The 19,694-nt window shown below is 42.4% G+C and overlaps 1 protein-coding gene across 11 annotated transcripts in view; it reads right to left on the reverse strand.

The window, feature by feature from the left end:
* Nucleotides 1-19,694, reverse strand: part of FAM120B (family with sequence similarity 120 member B) — a 118,607-nt gene that overhangs the window by 49,535 nt on the left and 49,378 nt on the right. For 10 of the 11 annotated variants that reach the window (XM_074397125.1, XM_074397126.1, XM_074397124.1 and 7 more), the window contains 2 exons: nt 17,746-17,918; nt 5,931-6,023 (listed from right to left, as the gene is read on the reverse strand). In XM_074397125.1, the coding sequence (XP_074253226.1) occupies nt 5,931-6,023; nt 17,746-17,918 (266 nt within the window). The remainder of the gene's footprint in view (nt 1-5,930; nt 6,024-17,745; nt 17,919-19,694) is intronic. The other variant, XM_074397123.1, reaches the window with a different exon arrangement.

Consider the following 19,694-nt stretch of genomic DNA (forward strand, 5'->3'; position numbering starts at 1 on the left):
TTGGGAGACCAATGTGGTCTGATCACTGAAGGTCAGGAGTTCCAGACCAGCCTGGCCAACAATGGTAAAACCCCATCTCTATTAAAAATTAAAAAATTGGCTGGGCGCGGTGGCTCAAGCCTGTAATCCCAGCATTTTGGGAGGCCGAGGCGGGTGGATCACGAGGTCAAGAGATCGAAACCATCCTGGTCAATATGGTGAAACCCCGTCTCTACTAAAAATACAAAAAATTAGCTGGGCATGGTGGCGCGTGCCTGTAATCCCAGCTACTCAGGAGGCTGAGGCAGGAGAATTGTCTGAACCCAGGAGGCAGAGGTTGCAGTGAGCCGAGATCGTGCCATTGCACTCCAGCCTGGGTAACAAGAGCAAAACTCTGTCTCAAAAAAAATAAATAAATAAAAATAAAAAATAAAAAAATAAAAAAATTAGCTGGGCGTGGTGGTGCGTTCCTGTAATCCCAGCTACTCAGGAGGGTGAGGCATAAGAATCAGAAGCCGAGGTTGCAGTGAGCTGAGTTCAGGCCATTGTACTCTAACCTGGGTGACAGGGTGAGACTCTGTCTCAACAAAACAAAACAAAACTATTATGTTTAATAAGTGCTTTCTTGATATAATCTCACTGTGGGAATGCTATGTTTAGCTGGTGCACACACGATCACAGCACAGTGATTACCAAGAAAACAGAGACCCAGAATTACTTTACTGTTACGATCCTGTAATCAAAATAAAGTAAAATCTGGGGCTTCAGGCCCTTACCTGGGGCCTGTATTTTAACTAAAAGCTGCTACTGGCATAGACAACAATCAGTCACCATGCTGGATGTTAACAAACACAACACATACAGCTTTCTGTTTTCCCGAGTACCCCAGCATGCCCCAGGCCACGCTGTGCTGTGGAAGGCAGGCACGATGCTGCTGACACAGATGTGACTTGCTGCATTCGCCATACACACAAGGGACAGCAGTGAGCACACGGCAGCCACATGCAGGGGAATCTTAACAAGTCCTGTAGAATTAAATACAATGCTACCACAGACCACTTTCTAATGTGGCATGACTTGAATTTTATAGTAAAATTTTCTTTCATCAGTTCACATCTTTTAATTTCCCAACCAAAACATGACCAAGGACTTCCCAATGAGCAGCTGTGAGGCAGTAGGAAAGGTGGCTGAGGCACCAGCTCATGGAGCTCTCAGTGTGTAGGCGATGAAGCCAGAATTTCCTAACAGTCAGAGCCTCCACCTGGAGACCAGGCTGGAGACAAAACCTGCAGGAGGAGGGGTGATGGTTTTGTGGGTTTCAGAGCCCCGACATGGCAAAGATAAACTGATGGGGCAAAGAAAGGTAGAGGAATTTCTCTGCTTTTTCTCCAAAAAGAGCAAGAGCTCATTTATAAAATTATCATTGCTGGGGTGGTGGTTCCTGCCTATAATCCCAGCACTTTGGGAAGCTGAGGCGGGAGAATTGCTTGAGTTCAGGAGTTTGAGACCAGCCTTGGCAACACAGCAAGACCCCATCTTTCAAAAATATATATATATACAAAAATTAGCCAGGCATGCTGGTGCATGCCTGCAGTCCCAACTAGTAGGAAGACTGAGGTGGGAGGGTGGCTTGCGCCTGGAAGGCGGAGACTGCAGTGAGCCGCTGTACTCCAGCCTGGGCAACGGAGCCAGACCTTGTCTCAAAACAAGATAAAACAAACACAAAAAACCGCCAAGAAAACAAATCATTATTGCACCCTGGAATGAGAGCAAAATGACTTCTGAGAGCACACTATGTGGGTGCACACACAGGGCCTGGCCCCACAGGAGTATACCTAGTATACACTCCACACTGCTCAGCGATAGAATAAAGACAACCATAGCATCTTGTGTTCTACAGAGGACTTTACAAAATGATCTTGGCAGGTATCAGATTCTTACAGAACACTAGGGGAGAGGCAGGTAGGTAATTATACCTCTTTTCACATTCCTAGACAGTACATGGTATGCCCACTGACTGCAGACAGAAGCCTGAACCAGGATTCTGGAGTCCAGGCCCCCAAGGGCACCAGTTGGACAGTAATAGGAGAGTGACCCATTACCTTCAGTGTCCACAGAAATATTCCTCCTGTGACATCAATAAACAGGGTGCGGAGGGCGCCAGAGTTTATGTCATCTTCTGTCCTGTCTCTACCTTCCTCTGTCTATACGTGTATGTATGTTCACATGGGTTGTACAAACTATATAGGATGGATCGCATGTCCTATTCAAAGTTCAATTGAGCAGGCATGTTCTCTAGAACCACATACTAAAAACTCACACTGAAAGTTACCAGACATGAATAGGAAAACTGGCAAACACATAACTCAGAGAGCTGACTCCCAAGTGAAAACAACGGCCATCAATTCTCACAGACCTGACCTCAGTACCCAGTAAACAGCAGCCTCCTGTCTATCATTTCTGTCTCACAGGCCTGACCTTGATATCCAGAAAATACCAGTCTCCTGCCCATCATTTCTGTCTGACAGGCCTGACCTTGTATCCAGAAAATACCAGTCTCCTGCCCATCATTTCTGTCTCATAGGCCTGTCCTCTTGTCATGTGCACAACTACCCTTTGTCCATTACTTTTAAAAGTCATGCTTTCGTTTTCTTAAACTGTGAATAATACTGCTTTCCTTATTTCTTCTTTACTTATAAAATTATTGTAGGTTAAAGGTTCTTGTATTCCTTCATTTCATATACAGTGCATTTCTATGTCTTTAAATGAATGCGTGTATAAATAAATATGTACTGTGCACCTGTACACATATAATCCAGTCGCTTAAATTAATACATATGTAAATATATATATATAGTTTCAAGGCTATATTTGAGCTATTTGAGTAGCAAAGTAATGTTGAGTAAAAAACTAACAGAGTGTTTCAAAATTCCCTATGAGCATCAGTGACCCACCCACTGCCAAAAAAGCGACCTACCCAACAGTGGCTAGTGACACCAGGGCACACACCTCTGTGGCTCAATTAGCTCATTACTGAGACAAGCCACAGCTAACTCACACTGCAATGCGTTCTCACAGTCAGAATGGAGTCAGAGGCTATGGGGAGGCTGCACCTGGACCCGACTCCCTCCCCAAACCACATCTCCACCTGTCACAGGAGGGAGCCAAGAAGGGCTGCTGAGTAGTGACCATGCCCCACCTAGGATGTCAAGGCAGTCCTTGGCTGGTGAGAAGACAATGAAACTCACATTCTGTTCTTAGTGCCATGGTTTGTTAGAAACATTTTCCTAAGTGACCTCAGGGATCACTGGAAGCACAAGCTGCCCAGTCACAATTCTCAGAAGGAGCCAATGACTAATAATAACTGGCACATCCCATTTTTAACAGAAATGAACTAGAACCATGGGACAAGTCTCTGCTATGTTGGTATACAGCAACGCTGCTGAGTGGATGGTTAAGGGGACGCAGCCTCTGTTGATGGCTGTATACTAATCGGAGTGCTTTTAAAGCCAACCTTTTTCTCCATGTTTAGTTCATAAACTGATTCTCATAGCATAGCAGTCCAACTAAAGGAACAATGCCAGATTTTTTTTTGTATTAGAAATTTCATAGCATCATTATCCCAAAAGTGGCTTTTCCCCCCTTCCATTAAACAAAAACAAATTTTAAAATGTTAATTTTAAGTTATCAGTAGGTTCATGTGCATTCTTCATGCTGAGCTGCAGCCCTGGCCTCCCTCCTGGGCCCTGGCTGTGGCTGTGGCTGCCATAAATCTTTGTTTAATAATGTCTTTCTCATCGAAAACAGCAACATGGCAAGAACCCTGGACAAGGTGTCAAGAGCCTGGTTCTACTTCATCTTTGCCAATTACGACATGGTAAATGTGGGCAAGTCCATGCCATGCGAATATGAAGATCGAATGCACTAAATGCCTACAAAAAACAAGAACAGGACATATTCTGCTGCATTTAAATCCTGGTTTCTTCATTTTACAAATGAGAGGAAACTGAGGCACAGAGAAGTTTGGTTACTTGCTGTGTGTCCTTAAAAACCTGCTCAAGATCCCACAACTGGCGAAGGGCAGACCCAGCTCCCTCATCTGTGTGACTCAGACTCCAGCGCTGTGTTGCCCACAAGGCCTAGGACCAGAGAACAGGACCCCAGGGTTCCTGTCTATGATTCTTCTGACCTGTTGTTTAATTCTACTGACAGGGAAGAGGGAAGCAGGTGAGGCTCCCAGACTATAATGGAAATGGCTCAGCAGCTGCTATGGACGCCCACAACCAATGGCAGCCACAGCCAGGTTCCAGGAGGGAGGCCAGGGCTGCAGCTCAGCATGAAGAATGCACATGAACCTACTGATAACTTAAAATTAACATTTTAAAACTTGTTTTTGTTTAATAGAAGGGGGAAAAAGCCACTTTTTGGATAATGATGCTATGAAATTTCTAATACAAAAAAAATCTGGCATTGTTCATTTAGTTGGACTGCTATGCTATGAGAATCAGTTTATGAACTAAACCTAGTATATAAAAGTTGTGGCCAGGTATGGTGGCTCATACTTATAATCCCAGCACTTTGGGAAGCCAAAGTGGGAGGATGGCTTGAGCCCAGGACCAGTTTGAGACCAGCCTGGGCAACATAATGAGACATCATCTCCACACACACACACATGCACATACACACACAAATTAGCCAGGGTGGCACATGCCTGGTCCCAGCTACTTAGGAGGCTGAGGTGGAGGCTCATTTGAGCCTATGAGGCAGAGGTTGCAGTGAACAGTGGCAGAGCCATTGCACTCCAGCCTGGGCAACAAAGTGAGCCTTATCACACACACAGAAAAATTGTGAGGTTTTTTTTGTTGTTTTTGAGACAGAGTTTCACTCTTGTTGCTCAGGATAGAGTGCAACAGTGCAATCTCGGCTCACTGCAACCTCCACCTCCTGGTTTCAAGCGATTCTATTACCTCAGCCTCCCAAATAGCTGGGATTACAGGTGTGCACCATCATGCCCAGCTAATTTTTCTATTTTTAGTAGAGATGACGTCTCACCATGTTGTCCAGGAATGGTATGGAATTTCTGACCTCAAGTGATCCACCCACCTTGGCCTCTCAAACTGCTGGGATTACAGGCATGAGCCACTGCACCTGGCTTAACTTGTGAGGTTTGAGTAAAAGTCATTTATAAATGAAACTTATTTTTTTAAAATTAGAAAAACAAGTAAAATTGAATGCAACTAAATTGCAGCCACAGATAAACCAATAATAACGATCAGATGGCACCAGAAGCAGAATCTTAAGCTTCTATCCACAGCTGACCTGACCTTGGGATTTTCTAACAGGAAAGAATACCTAGTGCCCAGATCCACAAGGGTGCAGCCACAGAGAAGAGCTGTGGAACTTAGCTGTGATTGGACCATTCTGTGAAATTAAAGAAATAAGCACTCCTGGATGGCACGTTCGAATACAAACAGAGGCTGCGCATCTCCTAGGTGAGGTGCATCCTCTCCTTCACAGAAGTTCTTTACTGAACACTTGCTACAGGCAAGGCGTCAGGAGGGGATCCAGGAAGGTGCCAGGTGGCCCCACCCTTGAGCCACCAGCCATCTGGGAGGTAGGCCAGGAGAGGGCCCAAACTGCTAACACCAGAAATTAATAATGTTTATAGAGAACTACATGAGCTATTCTCATCAAATCATGAGACTAAAAAGGCAGATTTGAGAATTGCAAGTTGCGCAAAACTGGAATTGAGGCAGCACCTATTAGTATCTCGTCTGGCTGCTTATCCCAAAACCCTTAAAGAGACAAAGACAAACTACTGTATCATGAAAAGATCCTGACTAAAGTGCCTTCCTGATCCTTTCTGTAAAACTGCAACCATAATGGAGAAGAGAAGGCTGGACTGCACAGCTGTCTTCTGGACAGTGACAACTAATTGGTCATGTCTTTACCTGTAAATTAACAAGCTGCGAGGTGGATTTTCCTTGGAGGCACAAGGCCTGTGCAATAAATGCATGCAAATCCTCTAGGCAAAGAGTGTCCACCTGAAAAGGACAGAGAAAGGCCAGTGTTAAGCTACAGGAGAATTTAAAACATTTTCTTACAAATTGATCTCAGTTACTAAATACGAGTGTGTGTACAGTGCAAACATTCACACAGAAACATATGCAGGCATGTACAGGCACACGCACAGACACGCACAGGCACACACATGTACACAAAGGCACACGCACAGGTGCACACGCACAAACACAGGCACATGCACACACAAAGGTGCACACAGAGGCACAAGCACACACGGGCACACACACATGCACAGACACACATGCACAGGTGGACTCACAGACACACAAGCACACACACAGACGGACTCACAGACATGCATGCAAACACAGGCACACATGCACACACAAAGATGCACACACAGGTACACACACAGGTGCACAAACAGGCACATGCACAGGTGCGCAATGGTGCATCAGACCTCAGGCAGTGGGCAGGTGGAAGAGCACAGCCTCTTCACACCCACACCATCCCTGGCTCCTGGCTGTGAAGCTCTCTCTCTGGTGTCCTCAGTTGTGCACCCAACTCACAGCCTAGCTAGAAGGGGAGCCTGAATTCCTAGTCGGGCTAGACTCCAACAAGGTAAAAGTCTCCAGAACATCTGGGAATAATCATGAGGTGCCAACCAAGATCAAGTCTTAGAGCCAGACAGATGATCATGTTTGGCACAAACTGCACAGAGCAAACAGAGGTTTTCAGAGAGAGAGAGAGAGAGAGAGAGAGAGAGAGAGCACATCCACAGCTGGGCTGAGCTGCAGTCACCATCCACTTTTGGCAACCCAGAGGAAACCTGTGTCCTCGGATCCCAGTTGACAGTAAATCAGAACCCACAATATGAGACCCCACCAATCCTCTGTGGAATCAAAAGACACAACACAAGAGAGAAGAGGAAGGAGGTACAGAGGAACAACAGACAGCAAGGGACAGAGTGAGAATCCTTGTGTGTGGAGATGATGGAGATAAGGAGAGGGCATGAAGAAAGAGGAGGATGTGGATGGTTCGGGCCTCATCAACAGCAGACAGTGCTTGCCATCCCTTCACCTGCCCAACACCGTGATGAGGTCGGGACATTCCTCTCCTAGCCACCAAGTTCTGCTACCCAGACAAAAGCAGAACATGCCTGCTGACTGAACGATTCCACAGCATCCTAAGACCACAAGAGCTGCGTCTCACAGAAGAGCACCTTCTGTGGCAAGTGAAGGCTTGAGGAAAAAGTAACAGGAAAACCAACAGCAAACCCATCAATTACAATTTCACTGATTGTTCTTGAATATTAAAAATGGCTAATATGACTATTTGCAATAAAAACGACCGCACCATAAATCAGAAAGACTCCTGTGCTCCCCTGGAGGATGTTGGCATTTGCTTCTGCAGGGATGGGGTTGCTGACTGCCGCTGAGACCTGCTGATGCTCTTACTGACCATGTCACTATTCTAGTCTACTTTTATTCCAAGTAGGCGTTACCCTGGAATAAAAGGAACATAAAATAGGTCCATTTCTATGATGTAAACTTACCTTTCCAGAGGATATTCTCAGAAGAGTCTTTAATAAAATCATTTGTGGCTGTTGTTAACTGAGAGGTCAGACCAAATGAGAGTACAGCTGACCTCTGAACAATATAGGTTTGAATTGCGTGGGTTCACTTATATGTGGATTTTTTTTCAACCAAATGCAAATGGAAAAAATACAGTATTCACAGGCCATAAAACCCAAATATACAGAGGGCTGACTTTTCAAAAACGTGGGCTCCACGGGCTGACTTCAGGACTTGAGTATGCGTGAATTTTGGCATACCTGGGTGTCCTGGGACCAATCCCCCACATATACCGAGAGACTAATGTCTTTAGTTTCTCTGTCATTTTCATGCACTGAATCAGATGCAATTCTACCCCATATTACACATCAAAACATCTAATTTAGGCTTAACTATGTAAAACTGTAATATTTCTATAAATGTATCCTTCTAGCCTTATTAATTATCCCTTAGTTATAACACAGGATCTTCTTACTCTAGTATCACTGATTTGTCAATTTGTTGTTTCCTAGTTTTAAAAAGTTCCAATTTAAACATCTCTTTTAAAGATAAGTTACCAAGTCTGCTCATGCCAATTTGCACTAAAGAGATTTCATTTAAAAGGTCTTTATTAATAGAAAAAAGGTAAAGTGGAAATTTTCCTCCTGATGCTTGTTTTGCCTCAGGTTTATAAAAATCGGGATGTGAAGTTACTTTTCTGGGTTCCTGGCCTTTTTCTGCTTGAAGTGAATTTAAATAACTGACATTCACCTGCACAGTCACCGAGAAGGTAGAGCTGCGCCACATGACCACACACAGGATTAGCAAGCACAGTTAATGTGGAGCAGTGGGCAGCATGTCCCTCCTGGAGTGCTGTGACAGTCACCTGCACAGTCATTGAGAAGGTAGAGCTGCATCACATGACCACACGCAGGATCAGCCAGCACAGTTAATGTGGAGCAGCGCGCAGCATGTCCCTCCTGGAGTGCCGACAATGGTCTCCCTATCATTGTGCACATTACGTGGTAACAAGGACAAAACACATGTTATTTTTAAGGGTGAGAAAAGTCAGGTTACTGGCTACCCACCACTTCCCAAGTCCCACTATGACTCAACTTTAACTACAGACACCTGTAGATTATTAGACAATAGAAAATATTAACCAATAGTACATGCAGGCATATTTAGTATATAGTAACAAAAGAAATACCTTTTTACTTTTTTTTTCCCTCCAATGTTTAAGTATGGGGTACATGTGCAGGATGTGCAGGCTTATTACATAGGTAAACATGTGCCATTTTATATCCTAAGACTTGGCTGAAGTTGCCTCCCGAGGATAAAATCAACTTGATCCTGTTGGATAAGCTTTTTGATCTGCTGCTGGATTTGGTTTGCTGGTATTTTATTGAGGATTTTTGCATCGACGTTCCTCAAGGATATTGGCCTGAAGTTTTCTTTTTTTGTTCTATGTCTGTCAGGTTTTGGTATCAGGATGATGTTGGCTTCATAGAACAAGTTAGGAAGGAGTCCTTCCTTTTCAATATTTTAGAACAGTTTCAGTAGAAATGGTACTAGCTCTTCTTTGTACCTCTGGTAGAACTCAGCTGTGAATCCATCTGGTTCTGGATTTTTATTTTTATTTTTTTGGAAGGCTATTTATTATTGCCTTAATTTCAGAACTCATTACTGGTCTATTCAGAGATTCAATTTCTTCCTGGTTCAATCTTGGGAAGGTGTATATTTACAGGAATTTATCCATTTCTTCTAGATTTTCTAGTTTATGTGCACGGAGGTGTTTATAGTATTCTCTGACGGTTGCTTGTATTTCTGTGGGGTGAGTGGTGATAACCCCCTTATTTCTGATTGTATTTAATTCTTCTCTCTTCTTTATTAATCTCGCTAGTGGCCTATTTTATTTTTTCAAAAAAATCAGATCCTGGATTCGTTGATTTTTTTTAAGGGTTTTTCTTTTGTCTCTATCTCCTTCAGTTCAGCTCTGATCTTGGTTGTTCCTTGTCTTTTGCTAGCTTTGGGATTTTCTTTTGTTCTTGGTTCTCTAGTATTTTTAGTAGAGATGTTAGATTGTTAACTTGAGGTCCTTCTTGTATTTAGTGCTATAAATTTCTCTCTTAACATTGCTTTAGCTGCATCGTAGAGATTCTGGTATGTTGTCTTTGTTCTCATTAGTTTCATTATTTACCCAAGAGTCATTCAAGAGCAGGTTGTTCAATTTCCATGTAGTTATGTGGTTTTGAGTGAATTTCCCAAACCTGAGTTCTAATTTGACTGATCTGTGGTCTGACAGACTGTTATGATTTCAGTTCTTCTGCATTTGCTGAGGAATGTTTTTACTTCAATTATGTGTTCAATTTTAGAGTAAGTGCCAAGTGGCAATGAGAAGAATGTATATTATGTTGAATTTGGGTGGAGAGTTCTGTAGAGATCTATCAGGTCCATTTGATCCAGAGCTGAGCTCAGGTCCTGAATATCTTCGTTAATTTTCTGTCTTGATGATCTAATATTGTCAATGGGATGTTAAAGTCTCCCACTATTATTGTGTGGGACTCTCTTTGTGGATCTCTAAGAACTTGCTTTGTGAATCTGGGTGCTCCTGTACTGGGTACATATCTACACAGAATAGTTAGCTCTTCTTGTTAAATTGAACCCTCTACCATATGTAGTACCTTTTCTTTTTCGATCTTTGTTTAAAGTCTCTTGTCAGAAATTACGATTGCAACCCCTGCTTTTTTCTGTTTTCCAGTTGCTTGGTAAATTTTCTTCCAAGCCTTTATTTTGAGCCCATGTGTGTCTTTGCACATGAGATGGGTCTCTTGAAGACAGCATATGGATGGGTCTTGGCTCTTTATCCAGCTTGCCATTCTGTGCTTTTTTTTTTTTTTTTGTTTAGATAGTTTTGCTATTGTTGCCCAAGCTGGAGTTCGTGATGGCACAATCTCAGCTCACTGCAACTTCCACCTCCCAGGTTCAAGTAATTCTACCGCCTCAGCCTTCTGAGTAACCGGGATTATAGGCATGCACCACCACACCTGACTAAATTTTTGTATTTTTAGTACAGACAGGGTTTCACCATGTTAGCCAGGCCGGTATTGAACTCTTGACCTCAGGTGATCCTCCCACCTCAGCCTCGCAAAGTGCTGGGATTACTGGTGTGAGCCACCATGCCCAGCCCATTCTGTGCCTCTTAACTGGGGCATTTAGCCCATTTATGTTTACTATTGTTATGTGTGAATTTGATCCTGTTATCATGATGTTAGCTCGTTTCTACAGACTTGCTTATGTGGTTGCTTCATCGTATCACTGGTCTATGTATTTCATTGTTTTTGTAGTGGCTGGGAGTGGTTTTGCCTTTCCATATTTAATGCTTCCTTCAAGAGCTCTTGCACGGCAGGCCTGTTGGTGACAAATTCCCTAAGCATTTGCTTGCTGGAAAAGAATCTTATTTCTCCTTCGCTTATAAAGTTTAGTTTGGCTGGATATAATATTCTGGGTTGGAAATTATTTTCTTTAAGAATGTTGAGTATTGGCACTCAATCTCTTCTGGCTTGTAGGGTTTCTGCTGAGAGGTCTGCTGTTAGTCTGATGGGTTTCCCTTTGTAGGTGACCTGGCCTTTCTCTCTGGCTGCCCTTAACATTTTTTCTTTCATTTCAACCTGGAGAATCTGATGATTACGTGTCTTGAGGTTGATCCTCTCACAGAGAATCTTACTAGGGTTAATTACATTTCCTGAATTTGAATGTTGGCCTATCTTGCTAAGCTGAAAAGGTTCTCCTGAATATCCTAAAGTATGTTTTCCAACTTTGTTCCATTCTCCCCATCTCTTTCAGGTACCCCAATCAGTTGTAGGTTTGGTCTCTTTACAAAATCCCATGTCTCTTGGAGGTTTTGTTCATTCTTTTCATTTTTGGGGGGGTCTATTCTTATCTGCCTATCTTAATTCAGAAAGAGTCTTCACGCTCTCAGTTTCTTTCCTCTGCTTGGTCTATTCTGCTATTGATATTTGTGATTGCACTATGAAGTTCTTGTGTTGTTTTTCAGCTCCATTAAGTTGGTGATGTTCCTCTTTACACTGGCTATTATGGCTATCAGCTCCTGTAGTTTTATCACATTTCTTAGCTTCTTTGCATTAGATTACAAGATGCTTCTTTAGCTTAGCAAAGTTCATTATTACCCACTTTCTGAAGCCTACTTCTGGCAATTCAGGCATTTTAGCCTCAGCCAGTTCTGTGCCCTTGCTGGAGAGGTGTTGCAATCATTTGGAGGAGAAAAGGTACTCTGGCTTTTTCAATTTTCAGCATTTTTGCATTGATTCGGTCTCATCTTTATAGCCTTATCTACCTTTGATCTTTCAGGTCTCTAACCCTAACCCTAACGCTAACTTCTTAATGAGGTTCTTGTGGGTACTTTTTTGTTAATGCTGTTGCTGTTTTGTTTTTCTTTTTAACAATCAGGCCATTCTACTGTAGGGCTGTTGCAGTTTGCTGGAGGTCCGTTTTAGATGCCAGCTGCCTCAGTTTCTCCCATACTTGGAGGTATCACCAGTGAACACTGTGAAACAGCAAAGATGGCAGCCAGCTCCTTCCTCTAGAAGCTCCATCCAACGGGGTTACTGACCTGTTACTGGCCTACACCCACCTGGAGGAGGTGGCTAGAGACCCCTATTGGGAGGACTTACCTAGTCAGGAGGAATGGGATCAGGGACCCACCCAAAGAAGCAGTCTGGCTGCTTTCTGGTAGAGCTAATATACTGCCCTGGAGGTGGGGGACCCGTCCTTGTCCAGAATGCCTGTATTCTCCAAAGCTGGCAGGCTGGAGCAAGTGTGTTGACTGAATTGCAAAGATGGACAATCTTGGACCCATCTAAAGTGGACTCCAACCATTGCCATTGGCTGGCTGGCATCCTAAGCCAGTGGGTCTTAGCTTGTTAGGTACCAGGGAAGTGGGGCCCACAGAATGATGCTGTTAGGGTCCCTGACTTCAGCCCCTTTCCTAGGAATATGTACAAACAGACTTCTTGTCTTGCCAGGGATCCCAGGGCCAGAGTATGTAAAACTCTTGGGTCTGTGTGTGCCTGAGTGGTTGCTCTGCTGAGACTCCACATAGCTCTGTGTCTTGGACCCACGGCCCTGGTGGCATGGGCTGATGAAGGGATCTGATACATGGGTTGCAAAGATCCATGGGAAAAGTATGGTTTCTCAGGTGAAGTTGTACAATCGCTCATGGCTTCCCCTGGATGGGAGTAGGGGTTCCTTTGGCTCCATGTTGTTCCCAGGTGGGGCACTGCCCCCTATCCCTGCTTTTCTTCATTCTTTATGGATTGTTTGCCTAGTCAGTCCCAATGTGAAAATCTGAGTATGTCAGTTGAAGGTGCTGAACTCACTTGCTCTTTTCATTCCTCTCTGTGAGTGCCACGGACTGCAGCTGCATCTCATCACCATCTTGGATTCATCTCCTCTCTTTTTATATCTACATATTAAATAATTCCTGCCATCCTATATTAATTTATAGTCTGCTATGGCTTGAGCAAATAAAGAAGTAATCTACTCAAAATAGTAATGTGAAAACTAAGGCTTACACTGGTGCATGTGAAACCAATAATGAAGCAATAAAGCCTCTAAGTCAGGTGTCCCCAAACTTTTTACACAGGGGGCCAGTTCACTGTCCCTCAGACCGTTGGAGGGCCACCACATACTGTGCTCCTCTCACTGACCACCAATGAAAGAGGTGCCCCTTCCCGAAGTACGGCGGGGGGGCCGGATAAATGGCCTCAGGGGGCCGCAGTTTGGGGATGCCTGCTCTAAGCACCACTTAACTTTATCACAGCTTACAAAATGCATAATGGAGAGCAAGCTATAGAATGGGCAGAATCAAGAGGACATTTCGAAAGAAAAAATCAATCCAAGGTTTCCTTGGGATGTAATTCTACGATAAGAGTCTATTTCTTAAAGACAATCAATAATTTGCAAAGTAAATTCAGGTTAGCAAAAAAGAATTACATAATTTTCTATTCCAGGTAAGTAAACATTGAATGGCTTTGTCTTTTTTTTTTTTTTTTTTTTTTTTTTTTGTCTAGAGAGTCTCCCTTTATGGGAGTCTTACATGATTATTCATAAAGGGGGGAATCATTATTCATGATTATTCATGTTCTGGGTGGTCCCCTGCATGCACATGTGCTATTATTGGGCATGCTAGTACATACATGGCATGTCTCATTAGCATCTTAAATCTCTATCCAGGGGTGTTTTTTTTGTTTTGTTTTGTTTTTTTCCTCCTTTCAATTATTTTCATTTTTGCTTCATATACCTTAGGGCTAAGATTTTTGGTCCATATATTTATAATTTTTACATTTTCTGGATTAAAGTATGCTTTTATTATGTAATGTCTTCCTTTAGAAACATTTTTTTGTCTTACATTTTGTTCAATACCAGTATGCCACTCTAGCTCTCTCTCTTTTTTTTGGAGGGGGGGAGAGAGAAAAAAAGAAAGAAGAAAGAAAGAACAGAATGAAAGAGAGAAAGAGGAAGAGAAAGAGGGAGAGAGAAAAGGAGTCTTGCTTTATTGCCCAGGCTAGAATGCAGTCTAAAAATGGGTATTGAAAACCTCTTTTATGCCAATAATTGTGCTTAACAATGGAGACAGGAAGGAATAATGGAGGAAAATAACAACAAGCAGCCAACCAATATTTCATTTAAACCTGTGAAATGCTACGCAATTACTGAGGAGTGATTTATTTCCAATTATGTAGTCACTTTTAGAGTAGGTGTGATGTGGTACTGATAAGAATATATGTTTTGTGGATTTGGGGTAGAGAGTTCTATAAATGTTTATTTAGTTTACTTGTTCCAGGTCTGAGTTCAAGTCCTGGATATCCTTGTTAATTTTGTCTTGTTGATCTGTCTAATATTGACAATGTGATGTTAAAGTCTCCCACTATTGTTGTGTGGGAGTCTAAGTCTCTTTATAAGTCATTAAGAACTTGCCTTACGTATCTGGGTGGTCCTGTACTGGGTGCATGTATATTTATGATTGTTAATTCTTCTTGTTGCATTGATCCTTTTACCATTATGTAATGACCTGCTTTGCTTCTTTCGATCTTTGTTGCTTTAAAGTCTATTTTATCAGAGACTAGGATTGCAACTACTGCTTTTTTTTTTTTAACTCTTCATTTGGTTGGTAAACCTTCCTCCATCCCTTTGTTTTGAGTCTTTGTGTATCCTTGCATGTGAGACGGGTCTGGATGCAGCATACCGATGGGTTTTGGCTTTTTGTCCAATTTGCCTGTCTGTGTCTTTTGATTGGGGCATTTAGTTGATTTAAATTTAGGATTAATAATAATATCTGTGAGTTTAATACTGCCATTTGATGCTAGCTGGCTATTTTGCCCATTAGTTGATGTAGATTCTTCATTATGTTGCTCTTTACCTTTTGGTATATTTTTGGAATGGCTGATACTGGTTGTTCCTTTCTATGTGTAGTGCTTCTTTCAGAAGCTCTTATAAAGCAGGCCTGGTGGTGATGAAATTTCTGAGTACTTGCTTGTTCACAAAAGATTTTCTTTTTCCTTCACTTATGAAGCTCAGTTTGGCTGGATATGAAATTCTAGGTTTAAAGTTCTTTAAGGATGTTGAATATTGGCCCCCACTCTTTTCTGGCTTGTAGAGTTTCTGCTGAGAGATCTGCTGTGAGTCTGACAGGCTTCCCTTTGTGGGTATCCTGACCTTTGTCTCTGGCTGCCCTTAGCATTTTCTCCTTCATTTCAACCCTGGTGAATCTGACAATTATACGTCTTGGGGTTGATCTTCTTGACGAATATCTTTGTGGTGTTCTCTGTGTTTCCTGGAGTTGAATATTGTCCTGTCTTGCTAGGTTGGGAAAGTTTTCCTGAATAATATCCTGAAGAATATTTTCCAGCTTGGATTCATTCTCTTTGTCACATTCAGGTACACCTATCAAACGTAGATTAGGTCTTTTCACATAGTCCTATATTTCTTGGAGACTGCTCATTACTTTTTACCCTTTTTTCTCTAATTTTGTCTTCTCGTTTTATTTGAGTTGGTCTTCGACCTCTGATATCCTTTCTTCTGCTTGATCAATTCGACTGTTAAAACTTGTGCATACTTTGCAAAGTTCTCGCACTGTGTTTTTCAGCTTCATTAATTCACTTACATTCTTCTCTAAACTGTCTATTCTCGTTAGCATTTCGTCAAACCTTTTTTCAACGTTCTTAGTTTCTCTGCATTGGGTTAGAACATGTTGTTTTAGCCCCCAGAAGTTTCTTACTAGCCACCTTCTGAAGCCTGATTCTGACAATTCATCACTCATTCTCCATCAGGCCTTGTTCCATTGCTGATGAGGAGCTGCAATCCCCTGAAGGAGAGGCATTCTGGATTCGGATGTTTTCAGCCTTTTCGTGCTGGTTTCTTCCCATCTTTGTGGATTTATCCACTTGTCATCTTTGTAATTGCTGACTTTCAGATTGGGTCTCTGAGTGGACGTCCAGCTTGGTGGTGGTGATGTTATTTCTGTTTCTTTGCTTTCCTTTGGCGGACACCCCTCCCCAACAGAGCTGGACCTTCCTGGGTTCAGCTGTGTTCGCTGTGAAACTCTCCACCATCAGCATTTCCAATTGCTGTTTTTTTGTGGGGGTGGGACCAGCCAAGCCCAATCACCTGGCTGCCCGCCTCAGAGCCCCCTTTTTTTCTTTTCCTAATTGAATGGTCGATTCTCTCCCAGGTGCCCCAGTCCCCCGCCAAAAAGGTGCCAGGATCTATGCAATTTCTCATGTGGCGACCATGCCGGCTGAAACAGCGGCGCTGAGATTCGTGGCACTTTTCTGCTTGGGAATCTCCTGGTCTGGCTCCAGGCTTCGGTCCCCCTTTCAACCAGCTGAATGGGCAATTGCCTTCCCGGAGCTCCAAACACCAACTAAGAGAGCACCCAGTCTGGCATACACTGCACTGAGAACAGCCGCGCCAGCCGAAAGAGTCACTCTGGCGACCTGTGGGGCTCCTCTGCTGGGAATCTCCTGGTCCGTAGCCAACAAAAATTCGTCTAAAAGTCTGGCGTCCACTCACTCCCTGCACCTTCACTGGGAGCTGCAATCCTGAGCTGCTACTAGTCGGCCATCTTGGATCCCTCTCCTGTTTTTTTGAATGGCTTTGTCAATGCAGACCTACCATATAGGGAGGTCAGAGAAGCTAAGAAGATGGCATGAAGGAGTGAAGAGTGCTTACGAGACATCTCAACAGCCTGAAGAAGTACACTTTGTGAACAGTGGGGCAAAAATCATCTTAAATCGCAGAGCTAGGGAGGGAAGTGGGGAGGAGCGATGCAGAGAAAGAGGAGCTGGGAAATGGGAACATTCTCCACCCTTATTTTACTAAAGGTGTCCAAGCACTATCATGAATGTATAAAACTATTAAAAAGGTGAATCTTTTAACTGACTTTTATTATTTCACATATAAACTAGGTATAAAGCTAATGCAAAAAAAAAAAAAAAAAAGTTCACCTTGTTGAGTGAGCCTAAAACGAAGGAAATAGCACTGCAAACCCTAGCTCAGCAGGATGGGAGGACATAAATCATGAAGGTCATGACAACACCAGCTGACATCGCCCCAACAGCCCTTGGCAGCAGCTACTATGATTATCTCATTTTCTGATTAGAAAATGAAAGCACATAACCAATAAATATCTGCTGGATGATGGAATGAAATTGACTTCGGAAAAATCTGAAGTAATCTGTCCAGAGGCAAAGAGCTACTAAGGGAGAAGCTAGGTCTCTAGCCAGGTCCTTTTTCACCTTGACACTAAAACCGAGAAACAAGAACCACCATCCAAACAATGGCACAAGGACAGGGGAGGTACACCATGGCCCACAAAGTCTGAGAATGTTTAGTCAAAGCCAAAGCAGCCTCCATCACTTGCAAGATTTCCTAAGTCTCTAATACTCTATGTGCAGTACAATCTCTACAGCTGATGTAGTGACAGAGCTTCTCCAATGTATTTCGCTGTACAATCTTCTTATTTTTAGAGCACCTCAAAGAACTAATAATGTTCCATGGAACAGACATTGGAAAAACATGATCTGGGACACCAGCCATGGCAATATCCCACACACTGCCTCTCATGAAGAGCAAGCTGCAGTGACTGGAACGGGCAGCTGGACATTACCTGGACAAAGAGGTAGATCAAGAGGCAGCACAAAGCTTGGAACGGGCTTTCGACGGCCTGCAGCTCTTCTCTTGAGGAGGAAAGGTTGAAACAAGCTAGGAGTGTGTCCAAGCGCCGAACCTGTATTTCTGGCTCTTGGTTCAGCCATAGTGTTTTCAAACTAGGCGTTCCCCCTAGTTAAGAAAAAAAGTCCATTAACTATTGTTCTTTGCAGCAGCGAGTTATAATATGCTTCTTGTAGAAATACAGTAAAATGAAACAAATCTCTTCCCTTCCCATTGTAAAAGGAACTAAAAAGTAAACACCATTAGAGATTCCTGTTTTAAGAAGAAAACCCAAGCCTAAAGGGCTGGCATACAGACATTTCATTGAAAACACTCCTTCTTTAATGGCTAAATTTTGAGGGATACTGTACTTCGTACTGTTAAGAATGCTTTCAGGACATCTCTCAAATGCACTGTCTCAAGGCTGTAATAGGGAACTGCTGCCCTGTTGTATCACGGCTATGACAGAGCACTTGAATAAAACACCATCCACCTACCCCTTTAGTTTGCTCTCTTACTCTCCAAATTAAGGGTTTTCAACCTTTCATGTAGAAAAGAATCAACTGTGGAGATTGTTAAAACAAATGCATTTTCCTGGGATCTATATGCAAAAACTCTGATTTGACTGGACAGGTATGGGTGCCTAGAAGTTTGCATTTTAACAACTCAGAAGACTTGTATGCAGGAGACTCAGAAAACTGTGGACCTCAGGTTTTGAAAGCACTTTTCTAAAACTATTAAACAGAAATTCCTAAAATGTAATATTTTTAGCGTTTCACTTCTATATTTTATGTATGTTTAAATTATTAAAATCAAAAGGAAAAAAACCCTTACTCATGTACTTAAACCATGACAAATGATGAAAACTCACACAGAGCTGCAGATGCAGGCACAGCTCTGCTTCTATGCTCTGAAAAACAGAAAGGTGCTGTTTCTAAGGTCAGACTTGTTAATCTGTGACTGGCGACACGTCCTCCCTTGCTATCCACAGCTGTGATTTTCTATGAGGGCCAACATAAAATATATGCTAAAAGCTCAAGGCTGGCTGGGATCTAGATGTCCCTCTTATTTACTAAGAAAATAGAACCTACCAGCCAAATGGCATCAGAGTCAAATGACTCAAAAAAGGAATTCTTCTCTTTCTTGTCTTACGTTTCCCACAACAGCACTGACTATTCTCTGTGGTATATTTCTCGCCATCAGAAGTGAAACAACTCAACAAAAGTCACTTGCATTTCTAAAATGGCTGAAGTATTCCCCTCCACCTGAAAAGCTCTTTCATTATTTATTTTAGAGAGAGAAAAAACATTTTTCTCTTAAGAGAAAGAAAATGCTAAAGATAATTAGCAAAACAAAACAACCCTATGGTACTAGTACTTAACATAGAGATGAGTCCAAGACACTCACAAGTATCAGTAATTACTTCTTAGAAACATACTTTCAGAAAAATGATCAACTCAGGCAATGTGCACAGCCTCAGGACAAACCCAGCTCCTCCTGTTTTTCTTATGCAACCAATGAACTAAGAAGGGCTTTCGTATTTTTAAATGGTTGAAAAAAAATCAAAGTAAAAATGATATTTCATGATCCAAGAAAACCACATGCAATTCCAATTCCAGTGTCTGAGACAGAGGTTTTCCTGGAATGCCACCATGGTTGTGCATGTCAGTATTATCCATGGCTCCTTTCCCGCTTTAACGACCGACTTGAGTAAGAGAGACCATGTAGGCTGCAAAGCCTGAAATATTTTCTACATTACCCTTCACAGAAGTTTACTAGCCTCTGATCTAAGGTAAATAATGAATCTTCTATTATCATAGTTATTTCAAATACACTAAAGATTTTGAAAACATTTTTTACTACAATTCAGACACTGTAAAAATTTTTAAATAGGAAAGCGTAAAA

This window comes from Saimiri boliviensis, chromosome 4 (assembly GCF_048565385.1).
Source record: "Saimiri boliviensis isolate mSaiBol1 chromosome 4, mSaiBol1.pri, whole genome shotgun sequence".
Taxonomy (NCBI): Eukaryota; Metazoa; Chordata; class Mammalia; order Primates; family Cebidae; genus Saimiri; species Saimiri boliviensis.